We start from the raw sequence: 17,570 nt of genomic DNA, 5'->3' as shown, positions 1-17,570 counted from the left end.
TTTTTTAATTTGCAAGGCGTTCTTTGTCTTATATTTTCCCAATAATTATCCACAATGATAAACGTTGTGAACGTAAACACGTCCGCCTTTATTTCCAGACGGAACACCAGCTCCCTGTTGATCGTTTTGCTCATCTTTTTATATTCGGTAAAGAGAGTACTACCTGAGCCTCGTTGGCAGTATTATTAGCAGCGAACTTTTTTTATTCCCATAAAGATATATTAATACAACTTGCTAAATACACGTACCAAACTGAGCACTGTATATTACTTCCCCCCTTTTTTTTTTTTTAACCCTCACAGAGCGTCGTTCCTGTAACGAAAGATAGTTCTCCCCTTCTTCTTCCCGAAAAGAGATTGCAAAGACAGTTAGTCGAAAGTGAATCAAATGAAGTTAATCCCTTTAAAAATATATCACGAGGTAATAAAAATGAAGAAGAAATTCCAGTAAAACCAGTTAAAAAACTATCCGTTGAAAACACAGGGAAAGACATAAACACAGATTTAAAGAAAAAAACAACACTAAATAAATCACACACACCCCAAACCGCTCGATTAAATAAGAAAGATGCATTTATCGGAAGTTACCATCATTTTAAAGATACGAAAAAAGTTTACTATAAAATGATGGAATATTTAAAAAAATGGTTTTATAAACGTACCTTACATTATAAAATACCACACGATATGATGTATAATCTTTGGCAAGGATATAAAATGGGGCTAATGGATGATCTAAATGAAATGGAAGAATATTGTGTCGAAAGCATTTACGAATTTGCAGAAAATGGAACGGTTGAAGGTATCTCCAGGACCGAATATGATGAGTTCGTTAATAACCTTAGAAAAATATGCAAACGTTTCAGCAGAATATCGGAAAGGAAATGGAAAACCTTGATGAATGAAAAATTAAAAATTCTTAAAAAAGCAGTAAGTGCTTATAGAAAGCAAAAGGATAACAACCAGTATTATGATGTGGTAGAGCAATTCTACTTACACGAACTTATGTCACAATCGCAGGATGAAAAGACAGAGGGAGGAGGAGAAGAAGTAGAGGATGAAGATTCCTTGATAAAGAAAAAGGAAGCGGTGTTGAAACAAATGGAAGAATTAGAGGAACTATTCGATGAGGAAGGGGAACTAATTGATGAGGAAGGGGAGCTAATCGATGAGGAAGGGGAGCTAATCGATGAGGAAGGGGAGCTAATTGATGAGGAAGGGGAGCTAATCGAAGATGTGGGGGAGCAACTCAGAGCGGAGTGGGAGCAAATAGAAACGGAGGATCAAATGGAAACGGAGGAGCATATAGAAACGGAGGAGCCCAAAAAAGCGGAACGGAAGAAAAACGAAAAGGAAGCTAAATCAGGTGGAAAGGAGAAGAAGTCAAGCGTAAAGGAGAAAAAGCCAAACGTGAAGGAATCGAAACCAAGCGTAAAGGAATCGAAACCAAACGTAAAGGAATCGAAGCCAAACGTAAAGGAATCGAAGTCTAATGTAAAGGAAAAGAAGTCAAGCATAAAGGAAACGAAGCAGGATGGAAAGCAAATAGAAGGCAAACCAAACCCAAAAGAAAGCAAAGCTAAGCAAGCCAAACTAACCAAAACTAAGCCAACCAAAGAAAAATTAAGCGCTTAAACCAAACTACGCAGAAAGGAAATTTCTTCCCACGTTTATGCCCAATCTGGACTGAAAACACAAAGCACAAAATTTTTTCTATTTTACCGTAAGCATGATTCTGCTTAAAACGCTTGTGCCTCTCCTTTTTTTTCTACTTTTTTTTGTTTTTTTTGTATTTCTTTTATTCTCTGCTATTCATAATTTTACGCGGATAGTAATTTGTTTAGTAGTTTTTTGTAGATTATTTAATTTGCCGTTGATTCTTTTTTGTTTATGGCAGTTTGTAAACAGTTCTCAGGCACAACTCACCATTTGATTCCTCCTTTAATAGTAGATGCAACTAAAAATGCTTTGAAGGGTAAATTTTTCGCCATTTCCACAAAGATGCGCCTCCCCCGCATCCTTTTCCGCTTCCGTTTCCGCTTCTGCAGAGGGGTGTGGTGCCTCCAAATGGGTTTGCGCATGCTGTGTGCATGCTCATGTGTGTGTTTGTTGGTTATGCTGGATAAATAAGTGGCGCGCCACTTGGGGGCAACGGTCTAATTGCTCGAAAGGGAAAAACGCGATTCTTTTGTTTACTTTAGAATCGTACAATTTGTGTCCTCATAATGGATTTTCTTAGTGACTGTAAAGGTGTGCGACAATTCTGCCCCTTTTTCATCCGCATAGTCATTATAGCTCCATCGTTCTCCCCGTTCCTCGCTCGACATGCTTTGCAGTGCACCGATTTGAGAAAGAACAGGGGACTGGACTCCTTATTCGCGCATGACGCAATGAGATTGGCCAAGTACCTCACACTGCTTGTATTCGTTGAGAAGCGTAAACGGGGCCCCGTTTGGGGAGGGGCAGCATAGCAGGGAAGTGGCAACATAGCAGGGAAGTGGCAACATAACAGGGAAGTGGCAACATAACAGGGAAGTGGCAGAATAACAGGGACGTGGCAACATAGGAGGGAAATGGCAGCATGCTCTCTTAGCTTCCGTGAGACCAGTTCAAACTTACCAAGGAGGACATCCATCTTAAGGGGGACTTATCCACTTAGTCGCCCTTACCGAAATGGCCTTCTTGTGAAAAATTGCACCCATGTCAAAAGAGCAAGAAAAAAAACCAAAAAAAAAAGTGATTTCCGCACAGTTGTATTATCGCATGGCGTAAAAAGAGGTCACTATGCAGGGAAACCCTAATTACTGCTTTGACCCCATTCCGATTGTTAACCCTCATCGTGATGGTACTGCAGTTTAACGCGGCACTAGTGTGTAGGAAAACGTGAATCCCTAATTGGGCACGTAGGCACACCCTCACACACTTGGCAAAACTAATTTTAATAATACCTCCTTTTATGTTATCGCTAAAAACGGCGAGAAATAGATCCATACTGGTCACACATTTCGTAACCCATCCAGGTTGTTCCCACAGTTAATACGAAAAAGGGAGAGCTATATATCAAGCAATACAGTGATTTATTTCCCCCTTTTCCTGTGTACATAAACCGCCTAAGTCAATTTGCAGCACAATTAAAGTCTTCATTTATCGTCTGTGTAACACTTAAAAATTAGTTACGAGTTTGTGACGTGAACTTAGCCTTACATGGGGCCTCACAACCATGCTGAGCATTGAGCAAAAGGGAAAAAAGGAAAAAATTGATGCATTAAAAATGGCTAGAAAAATATGACCTGCTTGCATGAAGAACTTGTTTTCCTTTTTTATTTATGAAGCTAATGGCACATTTGTTAAATAAAAAAAAAGAAAAGTGGAAAAAAATAACGATAAAATTAAAAAAAAAGAGCGATCGGCACTTGCGAAGGGATAGGACAGGAGCCCCGCCGAAGTTCAGGAATTAGAACACAACCCCTCCCTCTCCGTGCGATCTCCAGTTCGAGAGAATTGTTGGGTATCGAACCTTCATCGACCCACTTTGAAGTATCAGTGAATCACCACCGAGCTACTGCCGACCGCAAGAATTTTATTGCAATCAAAAGTGTATATGTAAACATGAGTGCATATAAAAAAAAAAAAAATTCTCAATGAGGAATGACCCGCTCAGTGGAACATACATGTGCGCAAAAAAAAAAAAAAAAAATCCCCCGCGCTTATTTTTGCGCATGTTTAACCCCATCATGGATTTCCATCCTTTTAAAAAAATTGCACACATATACTAATAAAGCACGCATTGCGAACTGGAAATTCTTGTGGTGGGGCCTCGCCGACGACTCAACTTGCATATCCTGAGCGCATACATGGGAAAAAGGGAACGAATAGCCCAACCAATAGAATAGAAAAAAAAAAAAAAAAAAAATAAAGAGCGCAATTATCATAACTTAAGGTGAACATTTTAATCTTACAAAAAATGAATGAAAGGAATGGAAATGGGAAATTTTTTGTTGAAATTAAAAAAGCTCTGTGCTCCTTCCCCCTCTCGCGAAGAGTACGGGCTGTGGATATACATGCTTCATCTTCCAACCCGAGGATTCGAACCTGTGTTATTCAGGTCCAGTTTAGTGCACCCCTCCGCAGGAAACAAATTAATAATGAACTGTTGCCATGAAACATTCACTCACTACGTGAATATACATATGAGTAAACAAAAAAAAAGAATTGCAGCCGTGAATAAGGTCAGGAAGGTAAAAAAAAACGCTAAAATATAATACTATAAAATAAAAGAAGCTCAAAAGGTTGCTTTGATATGTATCCTTATGGAACCATCATGCGCTGTTTTCTTCTGTTTTAAAAAAAAATAAAAAACAAATTTTTATATATATAATAAAAAATAAAAAATGGTGGTGTGAACCTTTCCCCGAAGGGAGTGCCAGTGGGTCGGGTCGGCGTGCTTCGTCTCTATCTGATGAACTTTCAACTGCTCAATTATTCGTTGCCGAGGAATCGAACCGTTGATTATTCACATCAAGATCCACATGCTTTACCGCTGAGCAGGTTTCACCGAAAATATGTTAGCGCAACAGGAACCATACTCATATGTGCTTATGTAGAGGAGAGAAAAAAAAAAAAAAAATCCCCCTCCAAAATTGCGCTAAAATATAATACTATAAAATAAAAGAAGCTCATCAAGTGGTTGCTTTGATATTTATCCTTATGCAACTATAATACGCTGCTTTTTTCTGTTTTGAAAAAAGCTAAAAACCGATTTTTATATATATAGCGCATAATAATAAGTGGTGGTGTGAACCTTTCCCCGAGGGGAGTGCCAGTGGGTCGGGTCGGCGTGTTTCATCTCTATCTGTGAACTCTCAACTCCCCAATGATCCGATTCCGAGGAATCGAACCGCTGAGAGACACATCAAGATCCACATGCTTTACCGCTGAGCAGGTATCACCGAAAATAAGTAAGTGCAACAGGAACCATACTCATATGTGCTTATATCAAGGAAGGGAAAAAAAAAAAAAAACAGTAAGAAATGAAGGGCAAAAGGAGTGTGTTATTTAAATAAAAAATTTCACTCTATTCTTATGTATGTATAAGCATTTCTCGTTTTTTTATTTTTTTTTATTTTTTCCCTTTTATTGTGCGCACTTTAACATTTTGGAAAAACGACCATTGCACGGGGAAAATATTTTTCATTTAACGCTTCATCCCCAAATGAGCTTGCCGCATTTACTCGCAAAATAAATTCACACAAAATGATGTAAAAAAAGTTAAATATAACAATACTTATAAGATACAATTGATATATTTTTTTTTTTTCCGAAGTTAAAAAAAAAACCGTTACAACAGTAGCGAAGGGATAGGACAGGAGCCCCGCCGAAGTTCAGGAATTAGAACACAACCCCTCCCTCTCCGTGCGATCTCCAGTTCGAGAGAATTGTTGGGTATCGAACCTTCATCGACCCACTTTGAAGTATCAGTGAATCACCACCGAGCTACTGCTGGCGGTAAAAATATTATTGCAATCAAAATTATCCTTCAAAAAAAGGGGGTACGCAAACAAAAAAAAAAAAAAAAAAAAAAAAAAACGAAAAATGCTTACTAACATGTGCATATATCGGAAAAAAAAAAAAAAATATTCTCCTTTGCGCTAACACACAATTCAATGCTCGCATGGCTTCATTTTTACATTATAAAGGACGCAACTTTTCCCATTTGTATAATTGGATAATATGTAGGACGACTCCTTGCAAGAACATCAGAGAAGTTGTATTTTGAGGAGTTCAAAAGAGATCATGTTCGCATAAAAATATATAACCTTACGCAATTTTATATATTTTGCAAAAAAGAAAAAAATAAATAAATGAAAGCTCTTACCCGAGCATACACATGTATGTATCAACGCGCATGCGATTTTATTGGTGCATATGTAATTTATCCCCCCGGCATGCTCGCTTTGTATCAAAGAGTATCAATTCAGTGGCAATCATTTTTGTCCTATAAATAGAAATGGGTAGTGTGCCTGCCAATCCATACTTCTACCTATGTGCTACGGAAAACATCAATGTATGCACTTTTCCGTTTTACTCAAATGTAACTCTGTGAAAGGATATCTCGAAATCGAAATATGAAAAATGCTTTGCGTTACTTGAACACTGTTGTGGGGTCAAAATTGGGAGACAGAAAATACCTCTTTTGGGGGTTCCTTTTTTTCATTACATAAATAACGGAAATGATATTTGAACACAGGGGAGGAATACACCTCAGTATAATTCACGATGCGATTAAATGGGCAGCAATGCGTGTGTATATACTTATGTACGTAGGTATATTATGTGAAATAAAATGAGAGGGAAGATAGGTAATTAATTTTTTCGCACTAATGGAGGACTACACTTCTCCACGAAGGAATATTCTCATTAATGCCACAAATAATCTTTAACGCAGAACCGCACATGGAGGGGGTATTTTAATTTTTCCGTTTCTCTGCTAACGTAGGTGTGCATACACAAGCGACACGTACGTGCATGCACATCGACACATACGTACACATATCGATTAACCCGTGTAGGTCATTCATTTAAAAAAAATGGGGGAATTTCATTTCTCGATTTGCCCCATGCTTGTCCGTTCACCATTCCTTCGTGCTTCCATTAAACTCCACCGTTACATTTTGTGTTCATTCTTTTTAACTTTTTATATTTTTTCGGAATGGAAAATTTCGCCCGAGCTTTGGAGGACAACCAAAAGAGGATCCGCACACGCACCTAAACGTGTGCACACACATATGCTTCTGCGGGTGTACATACTCCTGAGCCCACTTCTTTGCACTTTTTCCCACCGTGTGTGTAACGCACAAGCAGAACTCCGGTGACTAAATTATCAGTTTAGTTTTTCCTCCTTGGCGTATCGCTACCCAAATATGCCATTTTTAAAAACACACAGCTGGTCAGTAGAGTGTAAATTTCTCGCACTTGAGAAGGGATATATTGCCTGGGCTGATCAGCCTCTGTACGTGCATGCCACACCTGCTGCGCCTACTACAGATCGAAGCGGAGTTAATCGTCATTTGGGGTAGATAAATGCATGAGAGGAGATATATACACATGTTCGAACATGTGAACGCTTTACGATGCTATGTAATCGTTTTTCCTACCAATGGTAATGACTTTACGAATTCGTATTTTTGCGAGCGAGGTGGAAGAGTTTCCCATGCTTATAAAAAATAAAGGAGAAAGAAAATTAACCCCCTTCACGCTTTCTTTATATTTATCTCCTTTGTCATGCGTAAATGTGCAAATGCGTAAATGCGTAAATGCGTAAATGCGTTTTTTTTTCTTCAGTTTTGGGCATTTCGCCCTTACAGAATAAAATGTTTTTTATTTTTTTTTTTTAAACATAAAAAAGTTTTCTTCCACTTTGCTACTTCGACCAAATGGGGGTGAATAACTTTAACGTTTAATTTTTCCAAATGTGTGGTGCAGTTTTTTTTTTTTTTTTTTTCCGCGAAGTGAGAACATTTCCACCGATTGAGATCCATCAGATTGAGCCCGCCGCGTTAAGGTCCTCCCGATTGAGGTCCATCAGATTGAGGTCCATCTGATTGAGCCCGCCGCGTTAAGGTCCTCCCGATTGAGGTCCTCTAAATTAAGCCCCATTCTAGTGAGGCCTGCATCCCGAAGATGGCCCTGCTCCATTCCCTACTCCGCCATTCCCATGGTGCACCATGCAATGCATGCCTTAACTCATAAGAGCTGGCGGCAAATCACAGCACCAAACGGTTACATGCACACAGTTTAATCGGAAAATTAAAAAAAAAAAATACATAGCATAATAGGGTGCTACTAAACTCCCCTAACATTGCAAAACACATATTAGGAGAAATAAATGGCATGCAGTGAAAAAAACGTTCACTAAAATTGCTCCTATTAATTGTCCCCTTACCCCTTTTTAGTGCACACCTTTTGCCATTAAATTATCAATCGTGTACGTGCTCTTAAACCCTGAACTCTTGGAAAGAGCAAATGGGGACGCATTTGTGAGATATGAACTAGAAAAGGCCACATGCACATATGTTCCAATTACACCTCGAGCGAACCAAGTGAAAGGCCATTCGTTGGCCAAACGAACTGCGAACGGAGAAAAGTTCAAACGGCGAATGGGCCCTGCTGCTCAAAATAAGTTACAACGAAAGGCGTAGTGCGCTTGGGCAAAGGTGTCAATATAAGCAAATGACTGACGCGCATGCGAACTTTGGCCCCGCAAACACTGAGCGGATAATACCTAAGCGAGCAGTGCAATGGTTGGCAGTTAGAAGATCGGCTAATTTTTTTTTTTTTCTTTTCTTTTGTCTTGCTTCACAAAATACACTCATAACAGATGTTTTTTATCCCCTTTTTGATCGCGTTTTCCTGGAATGAAAAGAATGTGAAGAGATTGACAAAGGGGAGGTACACTCCTATCCATATCAATAAATGGGAGCATAACAATTTTGAAGCAAATGAATTGTTGGAGTAGAAATTCCTTAACCCCTCCCCCCCCTCTCTATGGGATGCACAAAAGGGTAGATATTGGATGGAGTACGTGTCATGTCGGTAAAAAAGGTAATCTGTTCCGATCATCTTAGTCGGCACTTCCAAAAAAAAAAACATTTAACAGTGTTTTACTAATGCCGGGGCTGCACTTGAATTTCTACGAATTTACGCACCGTGAATGCTTCTCATTTATAATACTTAAGGTGGAGATTTTAAAAGTACACACTTGAGGCGCTTCCCATTAGATAGGGCACTTTTTGCACAAAAAAAAAGAATGGCATATACTACATCGGCTTAGTGACACCTTTCCCTCGATGTGCTTCACATTAACTAGGCTGATAAAACGTTCGAACAGAACTTCGAACTGTTAATGAGATAAGCCAGGTTTGAAATCCTGGTGGATTATCGCCAAGGAGAGGATAAAATGTGATTAACTTATTTTCCTTTTAAAAATGTACTCACAATCAGCATGTGAAAATTGAAGTCGGGTTAGAAAAATTAAAATGGTTTGAAAAATTAAGATGGTTTGAAAAAATAATATGTTTATGGGGGGGGGGAGTAAATCCACATACAGATATGTGCACACATTACATATTCATGAAATGGGTATGCAAAAGTGTACCCCATGGGCGTGCTGCCAAAATGGTCCAAATAAATAGGAGTTGATTTAAAATATTGGGGGGGCCCTTTTTACTGATTAATGGGCGAAAATAAAAGCTTCATTTGACGCGAAAAAAAGGAAAGCTACGTATATGCAGCGCATGTGTGTAGACCCTCCCTTTTTCCATCCAAAGATGCGTGCAGATATGGTATTCACACCCCAACAAACGTCGTGTTAACAAGTGTCCCCTTTGGAGCATGGTGAAGGGGAAATGTGCAACATAAGAGGGCACATAATGCGAGGTTCAAATTTACGCTGCATAAAAATACACAAAAAAAAAATAAAAAAAATAAAATAAATAATAATAAATAATAAAACTTCCAAAAAATTAGGCAAAACTTCCGAAAAATATACGCTACGCAAGCTGAGCCTTCTTCGAATTTAAAAAGGGGCGGTACACATACTCATAATCCTCATTGAGGGAATCGAGCGTCTCTTTGTTTATTTTGTACACGATGAAACTAAATCGGGGGCCAACTTCATTTAAAATAATTTCGCCCTTCTCACTGGTCTCCCAGTTGTAGTGCCGAAAGTAAATGATGTCATTTTTATTAAAAAAGGTAATAACTCTGTTGTTTTCAAATTTTTGCAGATCAAGGTACTCATTATTTTTGAAGGTTATTTGCAATTCATCGTTTTCTTTGTCGTCCTGTGCATCGAGCGTGTGGAGCTGCCCACTGTTGGTGACAAGAAATTCTTCAGTTTGTTCTTCGTTCGAATTTCCGCCTTGTCCCTTTTTTCTCGAGATAGAAAGCTTCCTTTTATTCATCCTAATTTTGACTGGCGGAAATAGGTACTTAAAAATACACATAATTCGCTTCCCCAAATCTGTGTTAAAATTATGAAAGATTAAATGAGGGTTACAAGAAGACACGCTGCCGAGCTGATCTGTGAATTCATGTCTCATTTTGCAATCCTTTATGGTGCAGAAGAGAGTGGGACCAAAAGGTAAATGGCAAATTATTAAGTTCCGGGGGATCCCCTTATACTCGTGGATAATTATAACATCTGTGATGTTGTTCTTTCTCGCAAAGTTTAAAATATCTTTAATGAAATAACTTCCTCTATTTATCTTTTCGCTATTTGGAATGAGCAATTTAAATTCCTTTGCAAAACATTCCAGCTGGGAGGAGGGGTTCCTCGATGTGGTAATTAAAACACGCGGATTTTCAACTCCACAAAAGAAATATTCATCATCGAAATTTTTATTGATCGCTTTTTCATCATACAGGTTCATCTGCTTCCTCAATTCGTTTTCTTCATTTTTTAAGTCCCTCTGTATCTTTTTATTTTCCTTGTAACTTTTCTTTACGCTTTTTATCTTCTCTGCGTATTTTTTTTTTCTTCCTCCACCTTTTTTAAGTACAAATACTCCTTCCGCAATCTTATGTTTCGCCTCAACATGGTTGGTAATTCGGCTTAAGCGTTGGCAGCAGGTATTTGTACCTGTTGGGGGGCAGAGGCACAAGCATGTACAATGCCTTTTTTCCCTATGCGATGTTGTAAATGCTAGCAGGGAAATCCTCACTTTCGCTTCTTCGTTTTTATACTCCTCAGAAATCTTCTTTCCGTGAGCGCTTTTTCCCCTTAACGATTTTTCTTTTATTTTGCGAACATAACGTTTTGGCAACCTTTCAGGTGGGGGGTTTAAAAAAGAGTGGCTTCCTCCTCGTCAATCTGTCAATTTAAATTTGTTTCTTCTCCTTTTTTTATTTTCCTCGTCACGCTGGAGATTTCGGCAGTTCGTCGCTGTTCCGCTTTACCGCTATGCTGCACAATTTTTTTCCAAGCTGTATGCGGCATTCAACGGGTTTTCCTTTGGCACGCCGGCTCCATTTTTCCATTCTTTCATATTTTTTTTTATAATCGGGATGCTTATTTATTTATTTGTTTATTTATTTTATTTATTTATTTTTTTTTTTTTGTGCCTTTGGCTGCGCCACGTTTTTATGTAACCTGCTGATAAATATGCACAAGGGAAAGGAGCGCCTTCGCCGCTTTCATGGCAACAACCATGTGGGGAAAAAAAAAAAAAAGCGATGGTCATGCAACCCGCTGAAGGTTGGAAGCGCCATTATCCACCACTTTGAGCGTCTTCTCTAATTTTTGATAATTCTCCGTCACACGCCGCTTTTATATTTCAAAGTTTGCGAAGGCGGCACGGTTACTTATGCAAAACCTTTTGGCGTTTCTATGAACAAATACAGCAGGACGCAGATGGTTGAAATTGTGCATTTGTGTATCTGCCAGTAGCGCAGAGTGGCATTTTCCATTTGGAACGATTTAAAGGCTTCTCTGCAAGTTACGCCTTGTAATGTATTAGCATGTACTATAAAATGAGCACATCGAAGGGGACACCGCGAGGGGAGCCCCTACAAAACGTTCGATCAATTCCACCTCGCACAATTTTAAACCATTCGGTTTGTCCAGAACAGCGCAAATCAAGCCGAAGAAGCATAGCTTACCGGAAATATCCCCAATGAGTTCTGAAAAAATTCTCTCAACACAGAAGGGAAAGAAAACGAGGTGATGATAATGTTATGAACAGTCATATTATTTGCAAGCAAGTTCATTTCGCCTATTTTAAAACGTGTAAGGAGAAGAGCCCTATGCGTTATACACCTGTATAATAGTACACCGCGCAATGATGATGAATAAACCTACTAAATGGTTGCCCCTTTGTAGTGCAAAACTGGAATGGGACAGGCGAAGCGGTAAAAAACGATTTTTGTTTAACCCCTTTCGCAATTTTGGTCTTTTTTCCCCTTCCAAATTGTATGCTTAAAAGAAAAGCAGTTTTTTTTTTTTTTTTTTGAAGTACCTTTTATTTTCCCCCCCTAAGTTATGGGAAAAAAGGAAAAAAAAATATGCACATAAAATTTTTCTCAAAATTTACGCATCGGTTAATAAACACCATTTGTATGCTATTCACTGTGGGAACCTTCACCTCAGGGGCTATTCCACCAGTCTGGTCCACGTGGTTTTATTTTGTCACTTCGCTCTTTTTTCACGTGTACAGAGTAACATACCTCCTTTTTGCTGTTTGATGAAGGGGGAGAATATACAAATTTGTTAATTTTTAAAAAATACATTTCCTTAACCGTTTGGAAGTGACGTGGACCTCTCAGCTGAAATGTTTTGCATTAGATGGCCATGCGCTTCGCTGGATGGGTTTAATTTCAAAAAATTCGCACAAAAAAAGGGGACAACAAGGAGGAAATTTTGTTAACACTAATGTAACACCTTAATATTGGACATTCCCCTAGGGGGTACAAACTGCTTCATTCGTCACACATTACGCCGGTTAAAGGGGCAAAAAAAAGAGAACACCATTTTTAACGCATAGTAGCTGGCACTACATGGGTGATCTTCATCTTTACACATTTTCGCGAAATTATAAACTTACAGCAGAAGGGGTTTTTTTTTTTTTTTTTTTTGCCTCTCATTTTGCCCTTCCGAGGACTCCACCATTTGACGTTCCAAACAGAGGAAAAAAATAGCAGCAGTTCGAATATACATAGTCACATACATATATATATTTTATATAAATGGCCATCCGATGAGCATATATTTTTTTGCCCGTTACTGTTATTCGCAGGAGTGCGCGAAGAGGGTAAATAAAGCTTCTCCTTTGAAAGGCGTGCTTCGTACAGTATGGGGTTATTCTTCTCAAGGGGGGAAAAAAAAAATGGCCCCATCTCACCATCACCCATTATCATTTCATTTTTTTTTTTGCGACTCCGCATGATGGAACGCATTCGCTTGGCTGTTCACCAGGGGGATATGCAGTACATTTTCGGTAAATATATGCAAAGCATGAAGCGCCCCCTTGCCCCCCCCCTTGGACTGCCGTATATACGCAAGAAAAACCTACTGCTGTGAGAAGCAAATTAATATGGGGCATCATATAAATATCATCACTGCTTGGGTGAATAGGGGGGATGACTGTGCTTCCTTCTTTATATATATGCCCTTTCTGGAGGGGGTGAAAATGATGTATTGCATGGAGACCATTAAAAAGGGGGGTATATAATATATATAAAAGGAAAAGCTCATTTCCGGCAACCCATTTGGTAAGTTTATGTACACTTTGACGTGGTAAGCAAAAAGGAAAAAAAAAAAGAGAAACAGGTTCATTTCGCAAAAACGCTCATATTTTGCAAAAGCGCTCGTACTGGGTGAGGCTGCCACAAAATTGAGTAAATTCTCTTCTCTGTAAGTGTAGCCAGCAAATAGTACGTGGGGGAGGGGCGGGGCCATTTTTCTTCGCGCATGAGCACCCAAAAAAGCGTACATTAAATTAGCGCCTAGGTTCCGCGGCCGGCTCACGAAAAAATGCACGCATGTAGTTATATATAAATAAATGTACATATATATATGTATGTATATATATACCGCTGCATACACTTGCGATGAGCTGTTGTGCCCGGGGGGAGGGGGCACATCCGGAAGCATATATAAAGAATATGCCGCATATACAATCCTCATACATGTAGCATATATAAACAATAAAGAGGCACGGATTTTTTTTTATATATGCGCATGTACAAGCACCAACTGAAGGGGGACGGGGCCAAATGGCCCCGCGGCCCCTCCTCTTCTTTTCCCACTGGCGGCTTGGAGCACCTGCACAATTTTCGAAAAGTAACGAAATTTAGTCCCCTGATTTTTGAACAAAAAATATGTAAAAAAAATGAAGCTGAAATATTTTATTTTTTTTGCAAAACGGATTTACAAAACATTTTTTATAAACATTTTTTTTTATTTTGCAAAAAAATAAAAAAACAAAACAAAAGTCAAAAAATAATTTATATGATATACATATCATTTTATGTACAGAAAAAATTTATGACCAGTTGAGGCATATTCCCTTTTTTTTTGCGGAATTGTAAAAAATATCGTTTTATTCTCTTTTATTATATTAAAATATAATATAATTGTTTTTTTCATTCCTTTGCGTTTTTTTCCTCGTTGTCCTGTGTTTTCACATTTTGTGGTAAAAAAAAGAAAAAAGGAAGAAAAGCTTATTTTTTTTTTTTTTTTTTACGCACGAGAGAACGAAGCACAGTGTATGCTTTTTTTTCCCCCGTGAGTAGCCACTGCTTGTTGTTGCTTCCCATTTTTGCCAAGAAAAATTGGCACAACTGCGCAAGCTGCTGCGGTGTAATTTAAGCACTCTGTACTGTACTCTGTTGAATCTCCCTACCGTTAACGGAGGAGCATTAATAAGAACACAAGCCCAAACCCACCCCCTTTTTTGCGAAATTCGCAACTTTTCTCCCTTTTGAGTTTTTTCAAAAATGGCCAGCGGAAAAGCATCCAAACCAAACCTCCCCGAATCGAACATCGCCATCGGTATTGACCTTGGTACGACTTATTCCTGCGTCGGGGTATGGAGAAACGAAAATGTAGATATCATTGCGAATGACCAGGGAAACAGAACGACTCCATCTTATGTGGCATTCACTGACACGGAGAGACTAATCGGAGATGCTGCTAAGAACCAAGTGGCGAGGAACCCAGAAAACACCGTTTTTGATGCGAAGAGATTAATTGGAAGGAAGTTCACGGAATCGTCGGTTCAAAGCGATATGAAACACTGGCCCTTTACGGTCAAATCCGGTGTTGATGAGAAGCCCATGATTGAAGTAAGCTATCAAGGAGAGAAGAAATTATTTCACCCAGAAGAAATATCTTCCATGGTTTTGCAAAAGATGAAAGAAAATGCAGAAGCGTTTTTAGGAAAATCCATAAAAAATGCAGTCATCACGGTGCCAGCTTATTTTAATGATTCACAAAGACAAGCTACGAAGGATGCAGGTACCATTGCAGGTTTGAATGTTATGAGAATTATTAACGAGCCAACTGCAGCTGCTATTGCCTATGGTCTCCACAAAAAAGGAAAGGGTGAAAAAAACATTCTCATTTTCGACTTAGGAGGAGGAACCTTCGATGTTTCCCTGCTAACTATCGAAGATGGAATTTTCGAAGTCAAGGCTACAGCTGGAGATACTCACTTAGGAGGAGAAGATTTTGACAACAGATTGGTTAATTTCTGTGTTGAAGATTTTAAAAGAAAAAATAGAGGAAAGGATTTATCAAAGAATAGCAGAGCTTTGAGAAGATTACGAACTCAATGTGAGAGAGCAAAGCGTACTTTATCTTCCTCCACACAAGCCACTATCGAAATTGATTCCCTTTTTGAAGGTATCGACTACAGTGTGACAGTAAGCAGAGCCAGATTTGAGGAACTATGTATTGATTACTTCCGTGATACATTAATTCCTGTAGAAAAAGTTTTGAAAGATGCAATGATGGATAAGAAGAGTGTCCACGAAGTTGTTCTTGTTGGTGGTTCCACAAGAATTCCAAAAATTCAAACTCTCATTAAGGAATTTTTTAACGGAAAGGAAGCTTGCAGATCGATTAATCCTGATGAAGCCGTTGCTTATGGTGCAGCAGTACAAGCAGCTATTTTATCGGGTGATCAATCCAATGCTGTGCAAGATTTGTTGCTCTTAGATGTGTGTTCTTTATCTCTTGGTTTAGAAACTGCAGGAGGTGTTATGACTAAGCTCATTGAGAGAAATACAACCATCCCAGCAAAGAAGAGTCAAATTTTCACCACTTATGCTGATAACCAACCAGGAGTGTTGATCCAAGTATACGAAGGAGAGAGAGCCCTAACTAAGGACAACAATCTGTTAGGTAAATTTCACTTAGACGGTATCCCACCAGCCCCTAGAAAAGTCCCACAAATTGAAGTCACCTTCGATATTGATGCCAATGGTATCCTTAACGTTACCGCTGTTGAGAAATCTACAGGAAAGCAGAATCATATTACCATCACCAATGACAAGGGAAGATTATCACCAGAAGAAATTGATCGTATGGTCAACGATGCTGAGAAATACAAAGCGGAAGATGAAGAAAATAAGAAAAGAATTGAAGCCAGAAATAGCCTTGAAAATTACTGCTACGGAGTAAAGAGCTCTTTGGAGGACCAAAAAATAAAGGAAAAATTACAACCTTCCGAAATTGAAACTTGCATGAAGAGCATCACTACCATATTGGAATGGTTAGAGAAGAACCAATTGGCTAGCAAAGAAGAATATGAGTCGAAGCAGAAGGAAGCTGAATCCGTTTGTGCTCCCATCATGTCGAAGATATATCAAGACGTCGGCGGTGCAGCTGGTGGAATGCCCGGTGGAATGCCCGGAGGTATGCCAGGAGGTATGCCAGGTGGCGGAATGCCAGGTGGAATGAATTTCCCAGGTGGCATGCCAGGCGGCGGAATGCCCGGAGGTGCTCCTGCTGGAAGTGGACCCACCGTCGAGGAAGTCGATTGAACGGGGCAACCCAAACCGTCATCACAAAAATCGCTGCTCAGCACACTGTAGAACGGTATATTATATACTGTCCCAGTTGCGTGAAGAGAGAGGAAAGGGGAATTTATGTATGCTTCCTGCCTCTACATGTGGGGTTTTCCAAGTGCGTTCACCTTTTCCCCCGCGAAGAGAGAGGAGCTTTTTTCCTCCGTGCGCACCTCCCATGTATTGGAAGAGCATACACACACAGTAAAACAACACCATGTGCGTGTGGCCCGTGCGACCCTTTTGAACGCGCGCCTGGTGGGTTTGCATGTGTGTCCCACAAGTGAGTCACTCTCGCCCCCCTCCCAAAAAAAAAAAAAAAAAAAAAAAATAAATAATTCATCGCCACTCATCATTTATCGCGATTCATCATTAACTGTGTTAAGATGTACGTGCGCTCGTTCGTACGTATAGGTCCACGCATGCGTTGTAAATTTATGTAACTTTCTTTTTTTTCTGTAAATTAAGGAGCTATATACATAACATGTGCATGTGAATGCTGATATAAAGGATGCTTAATGAATCGTGCGAATCGTTGCAGATGTATTTTTTTTTTTTTTAAAAACACTGAAAGAATAGCAACACGAAAAGGAAATTATGTAATCAAAATTGTAGTCACATTGAATTTTTGCATTGGGAAGTGGCGACCCTGGTAGGCCCTGCCCTGTCCATTTGTTATGTGCCGAGTGTGGGGTGGTGAAATCGGTTGTCCCCATTTGGGTAAGATAAGGAAATAGCTTTTCTCAAAGGCATTTCGAAAGGGTGTGTGTTGTATGCACACGTTGGAAGGTCTCTCCTTCCACGTTCTCCGTCGCGATTTGGAGCGGCTACAAGGAGGAATTCGCGAAGGAGGTGTGGAGTGCTACATCCTCTTACAACAACACGTAGTTTAACAGTCTTCCTTGAAATGGCTTCTCTCCGTGTTGTCCCAAGTGTGATCAACCACGTTGGGGCAACTTCCAAAGCGAAATGGAGTTTAAAATGGGGTTTAAAATGGAGGGGGTG

The 17,570-nt window shown here is 39.4% G+C and overlaps 3 protein-coding genes across 3 annotated transcripts; 2 read left to right on the top strand and 1 right to left on the bottom strand.

Annotated features, from left to right (window-relative positions):
- Window positions 1-54: 54 nt before the first annotated feature.
- PCYB_052240 (RAD protein) lies at window positions 55-1,634 on the top strand (the record flags this gene model as incomplete). The annotated part of the gene is made up of 3 exons (XM_004221105.1): window positions 55-147; window positions 303-314; window positions 354-1,634. The coding sequence occupies 3 exons, from the start codon at window positions 55-57 to the stop codon at window positions 1,632-1,634; spliced, it is 1,386 nt and encodes a 461-aa protein (XP_004221153.1).
- Window positions 1,635-9,547: 7,913 nt separating this feature from the next.
- PCYB_052230 (U3 small nucleolar ribonucleoprotein protein) lies at window positions 9,548-11,044 on the bottom strand (the record flags this gene model as incomplete). The annotated part of the gene is made up of 2 exons (XM_004221104.1): window positions 9,548-10,067; window positions 11,001-11,044. The coding sequence occupies 2 exons, from the start codon at window positions 11,042-11,044 to the stop codon at window positions 9,548-9,550; spliced, it is 564 nt and encodes a 187-aa protein (XP_004221152.1).
- A 3,448-nt stretch (window positions 11,045-14,492) lies between these two features.
- PCYB_052220 (heat shock 70 kDa protein) lies at window positions 14,493-16,541 on the top strand (the record flags this gene model as incomplete). The annotated part of the gene is made up of 2 exons (XM_004221103.1): window positions 14,493-15,345; window positions 15,400-16,541. 2 exons carry the CDS (start codon window positions 14,493-14,495, stop codon window positions 16,539-16,541), a joined length of 1,995 nt encoding a protein of 664 aa, XP_004221151.1.
- Window positions 16,542-17,570: the final 1,029 nt, after the last annotated feature.

This window comes from Plasmodium cynomolgi, chromosome 5 (genome assembly GCF_000321355.1).
Source record: "Plasmodium cynomolgi strain B DNA, chromosome 5, whole genome shotgun sequence".
Classification (NCBI taxonomy): Eukaryota; Apicomplexa; class Aconoidasida; order Haemosporida; family Plasmodiidae; genus Plasmodium; species Plasmodium cynomolgi.
This window is presented reverse-complemented; position numbering and strand designations above follow the sequence as displayed.